Raw genomic sequence first — 19,762 nt, forward strand, 5'->3', positions numbered from 1 at the left:
CTCAAATAGTAGACTTGAATGGAAGATCCTTACCTTCTGTGTGCAAAGGTCTCCTGTAGGGATATGGTCCTATGCTCTTTCCTCCCTCTGGAAATACTAAGACTACCCAGATTGAAGGGGATGAGTCACCCAACTGATTTACTCAGAACTGCATGGAACAAAACATGGAATGAGAATGTATCTTTTAAAAAGTTGCTTGTATCATTAAAGAAATGTTTATAAAGTGCTATAAAAAAAGAAAAAAAAGAGAAAAACTTCAGAATTCCTAGTCATGCAGTAACCCATCATGACTTCAGAAGAGTTGATGGGGAAGCATGTCTCCTGTATATCAGCAAAGAGGTTGTGGACGATAGGTTCTGAATGAGGCACTGTTTTTAGACATGGAAATGTGTGATTTTTTGGCTTAGTACTCATTTGTTACAATGCAGAGTTCCTTTGGGTATGGGGAGAGTCACTGGAAAGTAACAATGATGTTTTAGAAAGACAAGAGCATCAATAAAAATTTTTAAATGGTTTTAAAAGATGGGAAGTTTATATATAAATTAGGGAGGGCTATACAAGAGAGCATGGTATACTTCTTCTTCTTCTTCTTCTTCTTCTTCTTCTTCTTCTTCTTCTTCTTCTTCTTTAGTGAGGCAATTGGGGTTAAGTGACTTGCCCAGGGTCACACAGCTAGTAAGTGTTAAGTGTCTGAGGTCGGATTTGAACCCAGGTGCTACTGACTCCAGGGCTGGTGCTCTATCCACTGCGCCACCTAGCTGCCCCGCATGGTATAATTCTTGAGGAGACACTGCATCAGTGGAAGAATTATAGAATTTTGGTGTTGGAAGAGACCATGTAATTCAACCCTTACCTTAGTATTCTCAATAAGTAGGCATTCAACCCTGCTTGAAGATCAAAATTGAAGGAGTGCCCATTAACTCCCCGAAGAGCCCAAGCCATTTTAAGAAAGCTCTAATTATTATGAAACTTTTAAAAAAATCAAGCCTAATCTTACCACAATTTTCACCCAAAGCTTCTGGTTCTACTTTCTGTGGTCATTTGGAGGCTCATTGATTAACTGTGGATGCATTTAAGAGGGCATTAGTCTACCTCTACTCTTCTCTCTTGGTTGGACCTCTGTTTTTGGTCTGAATCCCTTTCAGTTGTTATTTAGTGAGAGAAAATGCTATTAAGGGAAGAGGTGTAGGGCTGTCTCTCTACTAAGCCTTGTGTAGTCCTGTGAGTACAGGCCTTGGTTGTTTACTCACCTCAGCAATTGTTCTTTTTCATTTTAGGTGAGGGAAGTTGGAGAGTACAACCTTTTAGAGTTTGAAAGATCAGTAAAGTAATCCTTTTGGACACTGGGAACTGAAGGAATGGCATATCTATCAGATTTTACAGTCAGTTTAGCATCAATGCCCCAGGCCAAAGAAGTATAGGGAAATCCAAACTTGTTACAGGAGGTCAGAAGGTATAACTATATGACACAGAAAAGGACTATTGTACTATGGGTTCATGGTTCTTCCATAGATAGTGGAACCATACCTCCAAAGAAAAAGCATTTTCTTTTGCTACATGGAATGATGATGAAGATTCACAGATACTGCCAGGAGAGATGACATCTAATGTTGATTACAGGAAGGAAACATGTACTCTAATTATTGATGACTCCTTTCTGGAGAATAGAAATGTCCATGTGTTTACTTAATAATGGGAACCCTCAGAAAGTGCATGACCTTTTGGTATCACATCCATTATAGGTCAAATGACTTCTCAAAAACTATATAAAAGACAAAGGGCCATGAGCCTCTGGGTCTTTGTGCTGACCAAGAGCCTTGAACCCAATTTGTTTCTGCAACTTCATGCCTTGCTAAATAAATTGTTGTCTGGATGTAACAGTTTCTTTATTTTTCTATAACTGATTCTGCTTATTTCACTCTTTATTAGCTCTTATACATCTTTCTATGCTTCTCTAAAATCCTCATATTTGTTGTTCTTACTCTAAAATAGTATTCTATTACTTTCCCATACCACAGTTCTTTTTTTCCCCAGCCATCTCCAATCAGTAAGCTCCTACTTTGTTTTCAGTTCTTTGATAAAACAAAGAATGCTGCTATGAATACTTCAGCTTATATGGGAACTTTTTAAAGTCTTTGAAATACTTAGATTATATACCCAATAATTCTTTCTTTGAATCAAAACAATATTGGACAGTTGAATTAATTTTATTGTATGATATCTTTTAAGTTTTTATCTATAGAGCTCTACCAACAGTCTTCCCATAGTACTTTACTATTGTCTATTCCCTTTTTGTCACCTTTTTTTCTCCACACTTATAGGGTGTGAGGTGAAACCTTGGAGTTATTTTAACTTATATTATTATTAGTGATTTGGAATTTGTTTTCTAATGATTATTCATAGTTTGCAATTTGCAATTCTTCTTTTAAACAGACTTGTTTAAATACCCCATTCATTTTACTTTAATATAAAAATAATTTTAATAACTTTTAAATACAATATAATTTTATAATAACTTTTAAATTTAAGTTTTGTGCATTTGTAACTTCTTGTGGTATATGGTCTTTTTACCACTTATTTATTGAGGAATGGTTTTATATATATATATATATATATATATATATATATATATATATACACATATATATTCCTATCAATTACATATATAATTAGGGAGCATGGTTAACATGGCTCTGTGAAAAGTCTTCAAGAAGTGAAGATTTCCAATTGTCCAACGGATAATTGAAAATAATCCTAGAATGACCAATGATAAGAATCTCTTTTTAAAAAGGCAAAAATACAACTAGCACCAAGATAAGAGTGGCAAAAAGTATAGTCTACTGGAGCCCCAAACAGGACATGCCCACTGCCCTGTTATCATCAAAGTCAGGAAGTAGACTGGAATAGTAAGCGAACAAAAAAAAGAATCACACCATAAAGATCTATGAGGATGATGGATGATTAAGACACAAACCCAGAACAAGAGAATGACTCCAAAACATCTATAAGCAAAGCCTCAAAGGAAAAACAAAAACATATCTTGGCTACAAGTTCAACTAAAATTCCTGGAAAAGATGAAGTAAGAGTTTTAAAAAAGGATTTTTTTTTAACAAATGAAATGAGAGAATTAGAGGGAAAAAATGGAGAAGATAAAATGAAAGCTATGGAAGAAAGAATTGGAAAAATAATGAATAGCTTGGCACAAGATATACGAGCTTGTCCAGGCAACAAACTCTCTGAAATTAGAAAAGACGAAATGGAAAGTCATGACTCTATTAGACAAAAAGAAATATTAAAACAAAGCCAAATGATTGGGGAAAAAAAAAAGAAAATATAAGGAATCTCATAGCAAAAACAACAGACCTGGAAAATAGATTGAGAAGAGATTATTTAAGAATCATTGGGGAGACAGCTAGGTGGTGCAGTGGATAAAGCACTGGCCTTGAATTCAGAAGCTCCTGAGTTCAAATCCAGACTCAGACACTTGACACTTACTAGCTGTGTGACCCTGGGCAAGTCACTTAACCCCCATTGCCTCAACAACAACAACAACAACAAAAGAATCATTGGACTTTAGCCATGACCAAAAAAAGATATTAGACATTATATTTTTTTTAAGTGTAAAACTTTGCATATCTCTTAGAATCAGAGGACAAAGTAGAAAGAGAAAGAATCCATGGTTACTTCCTGAAACAACCAAATGGAAACTCCCCAAAACATTATAGCAGCATTTCAGAGCTTCCAGGTTAAAGAAAAAAAAATCCTACAAAGAAAGAATTCCAGTAAGGATCATACATGATTTGGATGCCACTACCATAAACATGTTGAGAGCTTAGATTATAATATTTCAGAAGGCAATGGATCTACAGTTCCAACCAAGAATAACTTACCCAGCAAAACTGGGAAACTGGGGTGGGGGGAGAGTGGATTTTTCATAAAATAGAGAACTTTCAAGCATTTCCAATTAAATGACTAGAGTTGTGTGGAAACTTTGAAATATAATCACAAAAGTCAAAGAAAGAAAAAAGGTAAACAATCACAAAGATAAACTGTTTATATTCTAATATAGAGATGATACCTATATCTTCCAAGTACTCTATTATCAAGAGTCATGAGAGAGTCTAAGTAGACAGTAGGCCTGAAAGTAGTTCTATTATTTTTTTAAAATTCTGAACATAAGAAATAAAGCAAGCATTTCCATACAAAGTAGGATAGAAAAAGAGGATTGCACATGAAACTGCAAATCGATTATGTACAACTTGCTTTTCATTTGAAATATATAATAAAGTTATTGTGTAACTTTCTTTTTTTTTCTTCTCCCTTCCTCCCCCTCTGCCCTAGATATGACTACTATTAGACACAAATATGTGTGTGTGTGTATGTGTGTGTGTTTGTGTCTGTATCTTGGCAGAGATACTGGAGTGGTTTGCCATTTCCTTCTCTAACTCATTTTAAAGATGAGGAAACTGAGGCAAACAGGGTTAAGTGACTTGCCCAGGGTCATACAGCTAGTATTTGAGGCTGGATTTGAACTCAGTTCTTCCTGACTCTAGGCCTGGCACTTTATCCACTGTACCACCTAGCTCTTCTTAGGGGCCCAAGGGGTAGACTCCTTGAAAATAGAATGGAGCTTCTTGCTCGGTACTGCCAACATGGTGTTCAAGCGCTATGTGGAAATTGGATGGGTGGCCTACATTTCCTTCAGGCTACATGCAGGAAAGCTGGTAGCAATTGTGGATGTTATTGATCAGAATGGGGCTTTGGTGGATGGCCCATGCAGTGGGGTGCGGAGGCAGGCCATGCCATTTAAATGTATGCAGCTTACAGACTTCCTTCTCAAGTTCCCCCACAGTGCTTGTCAGAAGTATGTCTGGGCTGCCTGGGAGAAAGAAAACATCAATACAAAATGGAAAGCCACAAGATGGGCCAAGAAGATTGAAGCCAGAGAAAGGAAAGCCAAGATGACAGATTTTGATTGTTATCTGGTCATGAAGCCCAAGAAGATGAGAAACAGAATGATCAAGGATGAAATGAAGAAGCTCCAGAAGATGGCTACCAAGAAGGGCTCTCTGAAGAAGGGAGCTGCCCAGAAGGCCCTGCCTTCAAAGGTCTCTGCCAAGAAGATCCCCTCAAAGAAGGCTGAGGGTCAGAAGGCAGCCCTGGGCCAGAAGGCCCCAGCCAAGAAGGGAGTGGCTCAGAAGGCACCAGCTCAGAAGGCTTCAGCCCAGAAAGCAGCTGCTCCCAAGGCCAAAAAATAAGGGGCTGCCAGAAATCAAATAAAGGTTTTGCTATTAAAAAAAATAGAATGGAACTCAATAATTGTATTGTTATTACACACATGCTGTGTAATAACAAAATAAAAAGAAATATTAACAAAGTTGCAAGAGTCTAAAAAGAAAGAGTTCAAGCACCAAGGAACTACAATCAAGATCACATAAGACTTAGTAAGAACCAACATAAAGAGGAGAAAATCTTGGAATTTGATATTAGAAAGCACAAAATACTTACAAAGTGTGTATAATCCTTCATGAGAGGAAACATACTCAGAATAGAACAGAGGGTATTCAAATATAGCTGATGAAAATCCAGTTCTGAGCAGGAACTTTGAAATGTAAACAGAATAGTAGAGGAACCTAGAAAAGTAAATACATTTGAGCAATTGAGAATGACTAAATGATAATGAAGGACTCACATTCTAATAGGGAGAGAAGAGAAAAAACATTCTTTCAGAATCCTAATGCAGGGAGTTAAATAAGATAGACACAGAGCCTTGGAATAGTTTTGTTCTGTTTTGTAACTCTTAAGAGAAGGGAAAAAAGTGAGACCAAAAAAAAGTACTAGGAAAAAAATAGGAAGAATGGAGGGAACTTAGTATTTTATATAAGTGGGGCCAATCAGAAGAAGAGCATAGAAACATGAAGGAAGGGATAGAAGAGAGTAGGCATTTTTTGTTCTTACTCTTAATTGAAATGGATAAAGAAAAATGAACATTTCTTCTCTTCCCCCTTTTCACCCTCCCTCCAGACACAGTTTGGGGTTATTACTTAGAGAAGTTTCATCTGAAACTGTTGATTGACAAGTGCCAATTTTTCAGAGACTTTTAATAATGTAGGTCATATAAGATCTCAGGAGGAGTAAGCATTGATCTAGAGAAAAAAAAAATTCCCCTTAAGTGGCCACAACTAAAGAACCTCTGAGATTTAAGAATTCTTCTTGGCTATGGAGATTATTCTCATAAATTGATGAAAACAGTGGATGTAGCCCACCTGTCCAAGAGGTTTTGAAGTGAAAAGGAGAGAGATAGAGTGGTAGTTGGTTAAGGTAGTAATAGAGTTAAGCAAATGTTTCCTTAAGAGAGGAAAAACTCATGCATGCACATCCTGTACTTCCCTCCCTCCATACCTTAATAGTAGCTGAATGAATGTTTGTTGAATGGATAATCAGGACAAGGACTTAGCTCTTATGACAGGAATACCAGCAGAGGATTCACTGCTTATATCTCTCCACCCTCCCACCCCCACCCCCCATCCCACTGCCCAATCTTCCATTCCAAGTGTTTTGAGGTTTATTAGAGCACTCTGAGACAGAGGTCTAAATGCTTACTTGAAGCATAATGAAAAAAAGTGGAGCTTTATCAGCTGCAAAGGAGACATTGAGTGGTGAACATCCACTCCTGAAGGAACCAAAGCTGAAGAGGCAGGACTTCTTGCATTTGATGGTTGAGCTAAGCTGAGGTGAAACCTTATCCAGTGACAACTGAGCAGGCAATGATCTAGTGATGGCAGAACTGTTCTGGCAACAACTCAAAGCTGTGCTCTCTCCAGTTTCTTCATTTCCTTTACCTTTTCCATTTTCCCTTGATGGATTTATGAGGTTGACTTAATTGCAGGAACTTTTTGTTATATTTCATTAGCATGATTTAATTAAATAAATGTTTTATTGTTTCATTGTGATTTGCTTCTTCTTCAATAATCTTTTCTATATGGTGAGGGGAAGGGCTCAAGCTGAGCATTTCTTTTCCTCCAATTTGAACCCCAGCACAGTATGTCCTCCCCCATCATAGATGAATTAATATTTTTAGGAAAGGGATCTGTGAAAAAAGGAAAGATTAAAAATGCTGGAGAGGAGACAGTTAAGAAAGCAAATTTCCAAAAGCAGGGAAGGGGGTAAGAACACAAGTGAAACGGTTTGCTTTATTAAGGAGGAGGGATGCTTCTTCTATTACTGAAAAGAGGAATGAGAAGATAAATGTAGAAATAGGACTACTGGGGGTGAAAGATTCAGTTAGATGATAGAATTTATGTACAGTAGAAGGTAAATCTTCTTAGTTGGCTGAGAGTGAAATAGAAAGTGAGCGTAAGAAGATGGGGATAAAACTGGGGGCTTGAGTGGAGAGGAGAAACTCTGGAACAGCTACTGTGAAAAGACTGCTAGGGAGTCAATGAAAGATAAATAATTGGGTTGCCAAGGGATAGTGAGGACCAGATTGAAGTTGAACAGCATGAATTTGTTGTGGGTGGGGTCTATTTCTGTTTTTCAATCCTAGTAGGGCATTAGCAATGCATCATCCTGAGTGTAGAAAGGAAAGGGGCTTCCTTCTCATATTCTCCCTTCTGCATTGGTGCTTCATGGGGGAAAACAGCAGCTTTCAACTGCTGCTTTGCTAGAGTATAGGCAAACCAAATAGAGCAGAGTAGGACTGACAAATTCCGGAGATCCAGAGCATTTTTGTAGGGAATGGGAATGCATAACTATTGGACTCCAGTCCTCTACGATATTTTCTTTCAGGCCTGTGAAAGAAGAGAGATTTACCTCCCATACTCCATCCATGAATGTAGCATCTCAGCATGCATTTATGCCATCTCTATACAGAGTGACAGAACTGAGCCAAACTGCATATGAAGAAAAAAACATCTACGGAGAATGGTGATCAACTGTTCCCTTTCTCCCCTAAGGGCAAAACAAGAGAAACCAGGCTTAAGCTGCAGCCTGAGGGAGTGAATAGCAGACATTAGGAAAATGTTCCTAAGAGCGGGGATAATGTGGCAGGTTAGAAAATCATCCTTCTCAAAAAGTCTTTACAATTAGACCAGATTCTTTTCTGTCTGGGGTAGTTCAGATGTGTTCCTAACTAAAGACAAGTAGCCATGGGTTAAGTGATTTCCTGACATACTTTCCAGACTGTGAAAGCAATGCATACAGAGAACAAAAAGAATGTTTAGAGACTAATGTTATAATTTATAACTCTCTGAAAATTCAACATTTATGTTTTTTAAAGAAAAATGCCTGAACTAAATGTTTTTAAGATGGTGGTATAACCAAGGAAGTAACCAAGCACAAGACACAAGTCCTTTCTTAATTAAAAGGGTCAATCCAACTAATAGACATAGATTTTTTCCAAATAAACAAACAAAAACCCCCAAGTCAATTGCCTAGTAGACAAGGGATCTTACAAACAAATCATTCCCAGTAGGATAGCTATGATCTGGTGCAATGAGTATCGTCAGGTATTTGTGTTTTTTTCATGTTTTTTTTTTAATAAAAAGTCTTTTCTTCACATTTTCTTTTGCTACCTAATTTCATGCATCAGAGGTCAAAAGACAAAAGGTCAGGCCTGCTTTAACCTAACTCCTTGCTATGAGTAAAATCCAGGGAAATATTCTTCATGCAGGCTGTATTTTTACATTAGTTATAACTTTTTCTTAAAATTCTCTTTACCCTACCTCATGTGATACATGTACAGAAAAGCAAATTACAAGATACATCAGTCACTATTGACTACTAAAATGGCAATAAATTATCTCCCCAATTTCTTCAAGTTGGATTTGTCTTAAGCTCCAATGCTATTAAAAGGCAAGAGAATTTTACTTACATATGTATGCACAGATAATAAGTGACATTTACTTATGTACAGGTGAGCTTTACTTATATATACTTATAAGTATATATATATAAGCTTTACTTATATATACCTATATATATTTACTTATAGTGGTAAAATATTTTGAACACTTGAGTACATATTTCTTGGTTGGTTTTCTAGATAATTTGTAAAGACTCATGAAGAAAAATACCTTATCATTTTTTAATCACTGTAATATTTTGCTTAATGAATATTCATTTTAAAATACAACTTTTTTTAAAGGTTCTCAAAAGATCATTGGCCAGTTATTAGGATTTTCTTTTAGTGTTTTATTTTGTTGCTGGTGAATTCTCACTTAGAAAAAGGGGAAATTTTTTTTCTATTACTTTTCATTAGAAATATTTAACATTAAAAAAACCTTTAAAACATTTTTTTCTATATAGGTGACCTTCAAATGCTAACTTAAAGTTTTTACAGGGGGATAGTTTTAGGGATGGGGTTTTATTTTATATAATTGCATGTATCAAAGGGGCCATAGTTCCTTAGTGGAATATAGAAGGACAAGAATGTAGCGAAAAGGCAATTTTGTGAAATGTTATTTTTCTCTTGGATCTCTGCCTGTAGCATTTCAAGAAATTACTAGGAATTTAGTCTGATGTCTCTAAGGCTGATAACATTCATATCAAAGATCCTTAGAATAAGAGGAAACCTTTTTTTTTAAATGTACTTCTCATTTGAATGGTCAATAAGTTGAAAATATTGGCGAGTGTACAAACTACTAAAAATAGTTGCTTAGTAGCTTATTTGAAGAACCATTAAAAAAAAAACTATTTAAACAAATTTAGACCTGATCCAATGCAGCTCTATTCTCTCTCCACCTGATTTTCTCTTCAAAGGAAAAAGTAAAACAAAACAAAACAAAACAAAACAAGACGAGACAAAAGGAATAGCCTGGAGTTAAGTGAATGCTTAAGCAAAATTTGGCATTTTGCTGATTTATATTCTAATCTTCTTGGATGGGACCTTATGTTTGCTGTGATGCATATTCATTGAGAGTATTACATATCATAATTATTATAGAAATACATAATCAAAGGTTCTCAGGAAATAACTGAAAATATGGCCTAATTAAGTGCATCACTTTGCTATAGAAAGCATCATTTTGATCTGTGTCTAAAACCATGTGAATAATTTTGCCTGACTACTAATTTAGATTTTAAAATCCCTTGGGAATTTATTCATTTTTATGTTCTGAAAGTTTGTAGAAGGAAATTATCTTTAATTGTATTACGTTTAAACAAACTCATATGTTGGTTCATATTTTGAAGTACACATAACACCCAGAAAGAAAAAAAAAGTCACTCATTAGTTTTACCTGAAATAGAACAGATCTAAGAGAACTTTCTAACATACAAATTATGGAAAAATTAGGTTAAAAATTAAATATAACAAGAATTTGTGAGTCCTTACTTTACAAATAAACCAAGGTTCATAGAAGCTTTTTTTTTTTTTTTACAAAAATCGGTTTTCTCATAAGTTATAGCTTTTGGAAAAATGTAACTACAATTAAAAGCACTTTTTAAAAAATTGAAGATTACACATTGAACTTTACAGGGATAAATGTTCTATAAAAACACCAAAGCAAGGCTCACAACCAGGTCTATTCCTGCCCTTATATGAAAACAATTTCTCCATCTCTCAGTGGATGTCAGAATCAAAGGTTAGTAACTGCTTATTGGATTTGAATTGAAATTAATCGGTGCAAACAAGCCAGTTTTTTGGTCACTTGCACCAAACTCTGTAACATCTTAAGTTATAGCCCCCAAACAAATAAGGAAAAACTAGGTTTTGTCACACGGGTCGCCATAATGCAATACTGTGAGTGTTTTAATCTTACTTTTAACATTTCTCCACAATGCATTAAAAGCACGTGCTACGATTTTTAGAAGTCTTTGCTTTCAACCATTTAAAACACTTAGAATAAAAGATGTAGGCATGTCTCTCGCATGTATTATTAGCTGGGACACTGTGTTCAAGCGTCACTCCTTTTCTCTCGGCTTGCTACGAGTAAGAGTTCTTTGGTTTCTATTAGAGGCCCGTAAATGTGATTTGGAGAAAAATGACAAAATGTTCATTTTCATACAGTGCTGTGTCTCCCCGGCCTAGGGAATCCTCTCTATTCGAAAGTGTTGATTAGGGACTGCGCCTTCCTGGAGCGCGAGGTCACACCAAGCTTAGCAGAGTCAGCCAGGGAAATGCGGGGGGTAGGTTTTCCGATTGGCCGATTGATTGATTGATTGGCAGAGCTAAATCACTGGTAAATTGGCCCCCGGCAGCGTGCGATTATTTCGGGCAAAGTGGCAATGCCTTTAAATCAGCTCTCGGAAAGTAGCCCTTCCAACTCAACCTCCTAAACTCGCTATTCCCAGGTTCCTGTGCCGGGGAAAGAAAGAAGCAAGGGAGGGGACTCAGCCCAGGCATAAACTGCGCGGTCAAAGTCGGGTGGGGAATCTGTCCCTGACTGGAGTACCGAAGCCCTGTTAACCCCGGGTTTAGGTTCAGAATCCCACTCTCGTCTGAGGCTGCGTCCAGTATGGATAGGGGAGCACTGGATATTGGCTTTCCCTCTGGCCTACCGCAGCTCTCCGACGAGTTAGAGCACTCTCTTGCATCCTTGCTGGGGAGAATTTTTGGTGGTGAAATATGGGCCTCCGTCAAGGAAGCTGAAGGCCATTGTTAATAGCTCCAGACCCCAACTCCCCAAGCTCTTGCTGAGCTGGCATGCTAAGAAATCTAAGGCCTCAGGCCAGACATCAAGACCCCATATGGCTTCGGGGTCCACGATCAGAGAAGTTAAACAAGGCCCTCTACAATGGGGAGAAAGAGGCCGAGATCCTCACAGAGCGATTTTCACGTAAGAAGGTGCTACACATTTTCGAGGCACCTTCTTTTCTACCTGCCTGGCTCCAGGTTGGGGGGGAGGGGCGGGAGGTGGAGAGAGGGTTAGCGAGGAAGGACATTATCACCTCCACCCGGACACCCTCACCTCCTCCCAGTTTTTTTATCCTGGCCCCCCTAGCCATTCCCCATCCCCCTCCTCATCCCCCACTCCCGAGACTCTTGCATGGACAGTTTAAATAACAAATATGCGCGCGCGCGCGAGTGCATCTGTGTGTTTGCTGTGGTCTGGGGGTTGGGGGGGGAGGAGGAGAAGCGAATGGAGTGGAAGACGAATCCTGCAAGCTTTCCTCCCTCGACAGAAGGGAAAGCAATTCTTAGTGTTAGGATATGCAAGGCCAGCAGTTCACAGAATCACAGGCTTTAGTAGGGGACCTTAGGGATCGTTTAGTCCAACCCCCTTATTTTACATAGGAGGACCCTGAGACCCAAAGAGCGATGGAACTTGCTCAAGGTCGCACTGATAGCAAAACTGACCCAGAAGGTAGAAATCTTACTGTGATTGCGATTGCACCTCGGTCAGCCCAGGCCTCGGACAGCTCCTGCCCTTGGTTTCAACTTTCGGGCTGCCGGGGTGGCGGCAGGGACTAGTGGGACTGGGAACCAACGAAAAGAGGCGGAAGGGGAATCCTGTGCTTGTTCTGTAGGCCAAGTCCTCGGCAGGACTCCAGCCCAGGTCTGGAGACCGGGGTTACCTTGAGGCCAAGAGGACAGCCGAGGGAACCGGCACGTTTGGGGGCGTGACTGTCCTCTCAACCAGAGGTGCAGATGGGAGGGTTCTTCTGTGTGTGGGAGGAGGGGAGGGGACAAGGAGGAGGGGGTTCCCCTTTTTTTCTTCCGGCTGAAACTTCAAAGTGCGGCCACCCTCTTCCGCAGTGATCCGAGCCGGGCTAGAAGCATTTCTGAAGATCTGTCTGCATTCCTTCCCTTCCTGCTTTTGATTTCCTTTTGTTCCGGGGGCACTGTAGAACTGAATGAACCTCACCGAGGAGCTTTTCTTTCCCTTCTGTTGAAGCTTTTTAACTGGGAGGTCCCCTTTCCCGGCCTCCACCTCTGGCCCCCCTCCTCTTTTCCCCCACCTGTTCTGGCTACTGCCTCAATGTGTCTGCAAAGCCTTGGTGTGTGCCCCTTAGAGCACACGTTGCCGCGGCAGGGGGGAGAGAGGGAGGGAAGGAGTGCGGGAGGGGTGGGCAGCCCCAGGGACCCTTGCCACACGTCCGGCTCCTCCTGGCTCCCCAGCGCGCCCAGACCCTGTGCCTCCTTTCGTACCGCTTTTCCTCCTGCTGGGCCCTCGCACGGGTCTACTTTGGGCTTCCAGGCAATTGACAAGAAGCAGTGTCCTGATCCCAAAGTACGCGTGTCTGCTACTGGCTCTGTGTAAGGAGCGAGAGGGATTGAGAAGAGGGGAGGAGGACGAGAGGGAGCTGATTCATCACCTCTCTGGGAAGACAGTGGCCATTACGCCCGGGAGTGGAAGAAGTTGTGCCGAATTCTGCCAGGCTTCAAGTACAAAGGCAGACGACGATCAGAATACCGCAAGCTGGCGTGCTGATGTCCGCTTAAACGCGTATATAGTTCGCCTAGAGGTCTATTTCTCACCTTTAGGAATTTTGCGAGTGGGAGGGCAAGGAAAGGGAGAAGAAAGGGAAGAGGCCACAGCTTTTCCGAAATGTCAAGTTTTCTTCCTCAGACTCAAAGTCACTAAAGCTAAATGGAGGTTTTTAGAGGCAGCAGAAGTCCAAACCAGGCCCTTGCTGCAGTAGAGTATCGGTGGTCTGGGGAGCAAAGAAACCGAACGGAAACCGGGGGTTGGGAGTAGGTGTTGGGGGACGGCGGTAGCTTTTTTTTAATCCAGACGGACTATGTTTAAATTGCTCAAATCCAACTGTCTTAAATACTCCAGCCAAGTTAAGATTAAGAAACCAGAAACATACAATGCATACACATACACATACATGAATGAATTTATTAAAAAAAAAACATACCCAAAGAGAAAGTGTTTTTATTTCGTCTCTCGCTTAGAAGGCGTGTGGAATTTAGGGGGAATTAAACTTCAGAGGAAAATGAAGGATCGGATTTTTAGGAGCCTCCATATTTACTTAAAAAATACATTCAACATGTTTTTCAATTCTCTAGGGAGGAAAACAGCGCAAAAAATACACACGGTCAAAACCCGATGACGCTCTGACTATGGCTTTTATTTTCTTTTTCACTTTTTTCAAACCCTCCCCCCCCTCTCCCCCGCACCTCCTTTACCTCCCCTCTTGTCAGCGAGCCACCCCACCCCACCCCTTCCTGCCTCTGACAGTCAAACAAATACTAAATTTCAACGAACAGATTCATAGTCTACGCTGGACCGAGAAGAGATAACGGTGAAAACAATCAGTGAAACCGGTTATGGGTTCCCCCCTCTCCAACCAGTGAAATAGGCAACAATTGAGCAAAGATATATTTGCAACGATTACGCAAATCACTATTTTGTTGGTATATCCCAGACGCGGAGTTTCACCATTATAAATACTTTTCCATTGTGGGACAAGGGACAGATAAAGGCAAGCCCGAAATTCTTGTGTGCGAGCTATCCTGGCGTAGGGGAGGAATTGTGGGCAAAAAAGACACGTCCACAACTGTTAGCGGGCACAGAGCAAGACGTATATGGCTACAGTATTGCACAGATTTATGCCTTTAAGGGAAGTCCTAGTTTAGGTCGTATTAGCTTACACATAGATACTGTAAACATCAAACAAGGAGGGACTCCTCTATCATCCAAGAGTAAACGATTCCTCACTGTATTATTTGGAAATCGATTATCTTTTCTTGTTACAAATCGAATATTTCTGATTTTAGCTATTGGTAGCAGTGAGTCCCTCTCCTGAACACTTCTGGGATGATGGTGGAGCTAGATGCAGGTTGTTACTCGCAGATGAAATACTGTACCAAAGTAGGTGCCCTTACCAAAAACAGAAACAACAAAAAAGGACCCTCCTTCCCCAGAAAAGGACGGCAATCATATAATCTGATAAAGTACAAAAAAAGGAAAGAAAGAAAAAAGAAAACATGTTAAATTGTAATAATAATAATAAAAAGACTTCTGATTCCTCCAAATGGTAATTTCTCCCATCTTCCCCACCTCCCGTTCAGTTCAGTGCTGAGTAGGAATTCTCCAAGATCTGTCTCTGAGAACTGGGAGAAATGGAAAGTTTGCATTTTGCAGGATTTCTTTTCCTCACCAACACGTTCTAAGGGAAAGGAACTCTTTGGTTGAATCGAATCGAGGATGAGGAGTAGGGGCACTTCTTAAGATTACTGAAAGACAGTAAAACGTTTTTATATTTTGCATTCATATATAGAGAATGAAATAAAAAATGATTAGTGGAGGCAAGGAAGTGAAAAACAAAAGCAAACAAAAATTCTCAGGGAAATACGTACCAGACAGCCTAGTGAACTTGTCATTATAAATAATTGCTTTTTACAATTGTATAAGTTTCGTAAAGTATGAAAATTATTGCTAAAATATATAGATGTTACTTCATGTGGTTATTTTAAAAAACATTTTAAATTACACGTCAAAGTATTGTTTCACCTGAAATTAAAGTAAACTACGCCCCCCCCCCCTAAATTTTTATCCTAACGGAGATTGGTCAGGTTACTTCTTTGAACGTTAATTAATTCTGAAGGCTGTTGCCACAGAAATGACTTGTGAAGAGTGAGGAGATTTTCAGGCTTTTCCTTCATTTGCACAATCCATGTGGGGAAGTAGTTTCCACTTAAATGGGTATATTTATATACAAGAGAGGGTCAAGAACTCCAAGGGTGGCTTGTTGCATCATATTTGGGGTCAAAATGAACTGAGACAAACGTATCTGCATGGTATGGATCCTAATCTCCAAGATGCACAATTTGCATAATCTTTATTTAATTAAAAAAAAAAACTTCACACACCACAAATAATTCCTTGGCAAATCATATTTTGCTGCCAAAACAAGTTTTTTTTTTTGAAGCGTATTTTGTGTGTCACAGAGAAAGGAGGGGTGGGGAGAGAATTAAAAGCTTCCTTGTTTGGGAAAATGGTCATGGTATTTATGCTGAAATGATAAAAACAAATCAAGTCCTTTTTATTAAGAGGAATTCAGAAATTACACTGCTTTTCATGAAGGTGCATTTTTATCATTGTTTTCCACCATATCACAATGAACTTTGGTGTTTGAAGAGTTTAGTAAAAGGGTACCATATTTACTGCTTATTTTAAGGTCTCTTTTAACGCCTTAACTCTGAGGACAGGTATTTAGTTTAGCTCTCTGCGCTTGGTCCTAGGACATTCCATTCCTCTGCATGTGAGAAAACATTTTGCATACAAGTATCATTTACCATTGAAGCAACACCAGCTTTTACTTATTTTTTTATGCACTAAATTTGCCAAAAGAGAAGAGTTTTCACTTTTTTCAAACTGTATTCAGGAAAGCATGTATTTTGAACTCAAGAAAAATAAGAGTCTAGATTAAGCAACTATTTTGATACCAAGTTCAACTGTAATGGCAAGGTAGGGGTAGTTTAGCTGACTTGAGGAACAGGTACATTTTAGACAGCAAGAATATTTCAAAAATTAATGATATTTACTAAATTACAGAGATTAAAAGAAAATATTTTAAACAATTATTTTGAAATGGATATTTTATTTTTCTCTTAAAGCAAGCCTTAGTTTATCACAATACTTGTCTGTGCAGGTTAATATGATACAGACACATACGCATATACACTTATACGCAGATATAGTTATAAATAAATACAGTCAAGATCTAGTCATAAAGAAATAGATAAAATGGTACTTTTAAAAAATAGAACGATCTGGCCTCTATATCTCCAAAAATCATCCTGAAAGGAAAGTCTATAAAATGAAGCAGGGAGGGAGAGGGGACCATGAATATTTTTCTAGGGGGAGGGGAAATTTTAATTTTAGTTACACTGAATTTTTTGGGGGGGAGGGCGTGGGGGAGCTTTTCGATTTGTTCAGTAGCATTATGTGGGCCCTAAGGAGGATATTCACAAAGGAGTTGCACACTATCTCAGAGGCTTGTTTGTTTTTAAACTTAATTTAGTGTATTATGATAAATCCTCACCTCCATTTTAAATATCCTTTACTTTCCTTCTTTAAAAAGGAAGTTATTATTATTTTATTTTTTAAAATGTTCACCAGAGCTGGCTATGTGCTTTCTACTTATGCACAGTAGTTTTTTGAAAAGCTGCTGTCTCGCTAAAGTAAGAAATTGGGCCACAACTGAGTTTCAGTAAAAACCATCTCTAGTTTTAAACCACGATGCATGGCATCATGGGATAATAAGGAGACATAGAGTCCCAAGAAGGTTAAAACCCTCTTCGACCTCCTCCGCTTCCACTGACTTTACCCACACACACATTGTGAAGAAGTAGGAAATAACATTCCATAGAACAGCGGACTGCGTGAAAACGATGCTCAGCTATGTTTCTCTCAGCTCTCCTTTTCTGTTGATTGTAGGAGTCGGTTATGTTGAAAAGTTTATTAATCCTTCCCTCCCTCCCCCACTTGCAACCGTCTCCCTCCACCCCCAATCTATAAAAGCTCTTTAGATGTGTGGTGGTGGTGGTGGTGGGATTGTTTGTTTTTCAATATAGTAAAGTCATCTTTCTCTGGCTTCCCCAACAGTGCTCTGTAAACATCTAAAGTCATACTTTCAGGCAGTTGGTTGCAAACAAACTTTGATTCTTGCTAGAAACGATGTCAGAGTTTCTTGGGTTTTGGATGCGTCTGGGGACATCTTGTGATGTTTTAGAGAACAGGACATGATCTCACATGGCGAGAAGCTCTTTAGTTCCTTAATCATTTCACGGTTCCTTCGGAGGCTTTTTTTTCCACCTAAAACGTTTAGTTTCAGCTCAGTGATCAGCTGCAAAAGCTCGACGGGGAGCGGAAGAGTTGAATTATTCCGACCTGCAAGCAGCCCCTTACAAAAAAAAAAAACCTAAAAAAAGTGGAAACTTTTTTTCCCTGTCCATTCCACCAAGTCCTGAAAAATCGGAATGGAATTAGAGAAAAACTACCCGACTTCCAGGACCAGTAGAACAGGTAGGACTGAGTTTCTTTTTTTTTTACAGAGAGTTGTAATACATAATTATGAAACTGGCTTTACTATACATACATAATATTCATTAAATATCCTGACAGATCTCTCGATTTATTGTTGTTTTTTGAATGATACTTAGATATGTGAACATATGTAGGCTATTTTTTTAACGTGGATTATATGCATGCATCTATATTATATTTATGATATATGAGATATACGAAGACAAGAAACATATACACGTGTGTATATATATCTGTAGTGTGTGGATGTAGTCATACTAAAATATGCATACATAGCCTGAACTTTGAGTGTTTAATATACATGTCTATGCATGGAAAACTATAGAATATATGTACATGCATGTAAAATACATGTTTTAATTTTTATACTGTGTATCTTATGCCTATGAAATAATGTAGTGTATCTGTATCCTGCTTATTAAAATGTGTATATGTGAGTGTTTATATTGTGTGTATATATTTTATAGATTAAATATGTGAAAAATCCTATAACATATATACGTATGCATTCTAAAAATGTGTTTGTAAAGTTAAACTTACATAATCAGAGTCCAAAAGTTAAGAGAGAGGACTAAATTTCAACCTCAGCTAAATAGCAGATATCTTTTGTGGGGTTTTTGTTTGTTTGTCTGTTTTTTTTGGGGGGGGGGTAGTTGCTCCTAGTAATAGCCAAATGTTGATTCAAAAAGCCAGGTGCTTTCATTTTACCAAGATGTTTGGGTTGAATTGATCACTGTTTGCCTGGGATGTATCTTTTCGATCTCCTAGGGATTAGCTAGAGCAACTATTTTCAAAGGGAAAGTCAACAAATAGGGCCTAGGGGCGCCTTCAAGGCATTAGGCAGCCTCCTGCACTCAAACTGTGGCTGCCAGACACCCAGTGAGCTCACTGTGTGCAGAAGTTGAATTGGGTTTTCCTGAGGAAGTGAGGAGAAGAAAAAAGTATCAGTTATCGATCTGGGTCTCTGTGCAACACTGGAGCCTTGAGGATAAGCCATATGCCAGTAGAGCTTGAGCAGCACCCTTGGCAACAATATGGGAGGGAGATGAGGACTAGAATGGGGTTATGGGGTTTTGGGGGAGTGAAGTGGAAAGGGGAGGGCAAGGGAGGTAGGAAGGGAAGGAGACACAGAGAAGAAGAAGGAGGAGGAGGAGAAGGAGGAAAAGGAGGAGGAGGAGGAGGAGAAGGAGAAGAAGAAGAAGAAGAAGAAGAAGAAGAAGAAGAAGAAGAAGAAGAAGAAGAAGAAGAAGAAGAAGAAGAGAAGAAAAGAAGAAGAAGAAGAAGAAGAAGAAGAAGAAGAAGAAGAAGAAGAAGAAGAAGAAGAAGAAGGAGAAGAAGAAGGAGAAGGAGAAGGAGAAGGAGAAGGAGAAGGAGAAGGAGAAGGAGAAGGAGAAGGAGAGCAGGGAGAGAGGGAGGAAAGAAGAAAAGAAAGAAAGAAGAGGGTGGTGGTGAGAGTCCCGGAAACCTTTAAGAGAAACACTAGCTTTTATATGATTCTGGATCCTCTGATCCAAGAGGAGAGAGGAAGGAGGGATCAGAGAGCAAAGGAGGAAGAGGCGGGGAGAAGAGAGGGAGGAAGAGGAAGAGGAAGAGGAAGAAGAGGAGAGGAGAAGAGAGGAGAGAAGAAAAGGCTCTAGACTTGCCTCTATGATTCGATTCGTTTTCAGAGCGGGGAAAATTGCAGATTTCAGATTTCATCCAAGACATACAATATCTACAAAAGTCACTTATAGCCTGTTGTGTCTGGTGCACATAGATCTAAGGTGGAGAGGGGAGGACATATGGGGAGGGGGGACCGGGAAGAGAAGGGTATTGGTTTC

General features: G+C 39.1%; 2 protein-coding genes across 2 annotated transcripts in view; both read left to right on the forward strand.

Moving 5' to 3' along the window:
• The first annotated feature begins 4,652 nt into the window (after nt 1–4,652).
• On the forward strand, nt 4,653–5,291 carry LOC122735931 (60S ribosomal protein L14-like). Its single transcript, XM_043977821.1, has one exon. It carries the CDS (start codon nt 4,653–4,655, stop codon nt 5,256–5,258), a length of 606 nt encoding a protein of 201 aa, XP_043833756.1. The 3' UTR covers nt 5,259–5,291.
• Nucleotides 5,292–17,771: 12,480 nt separating this feature from the next.
• The window catches only part of PAX5 (paired box 5), a 332,623-nt gene continuing 330,632 nt past the window's right edge, over nt 17,772–19,762 (forward strand). Inside the window, exon 1 of the mRNA XM_043997512.1 lies at nt 17,772–17,921. Within this exon, the coding sequence (XP_043853447.1) occupies nt 17,876–17,921 (46 nt within the window). The 5' untranslated portion in view covers nt 17,772–17,875. The remainder of the gene's footprint in view (nt 17,922–19,762) is intronic.

This window comes from Dromiciops gliroides, chromosome 1 (assembly GCF_019393635.1).
Source record: "Dromiciops gliroides isolate mDroGli1 chromosome 1, mDroGli1.pri, whole genome shotgun sequence".
NCBI lineage: Eukaryota > Metazoa > Chordata > Mammalia > Microbiotheria > Microbiotheriidae > Dromiciops > Dromiciops gliroides.

Excerpts from the sequence above, each read along its gene's own strand:
- LOC122735931 (XM_043977821.1), top strand. The coding sequence starts at position 4,653 with ATGGTGTTCAAGCGCTATGTGGAAATTGGATGGGTGGCCTACATTTCC.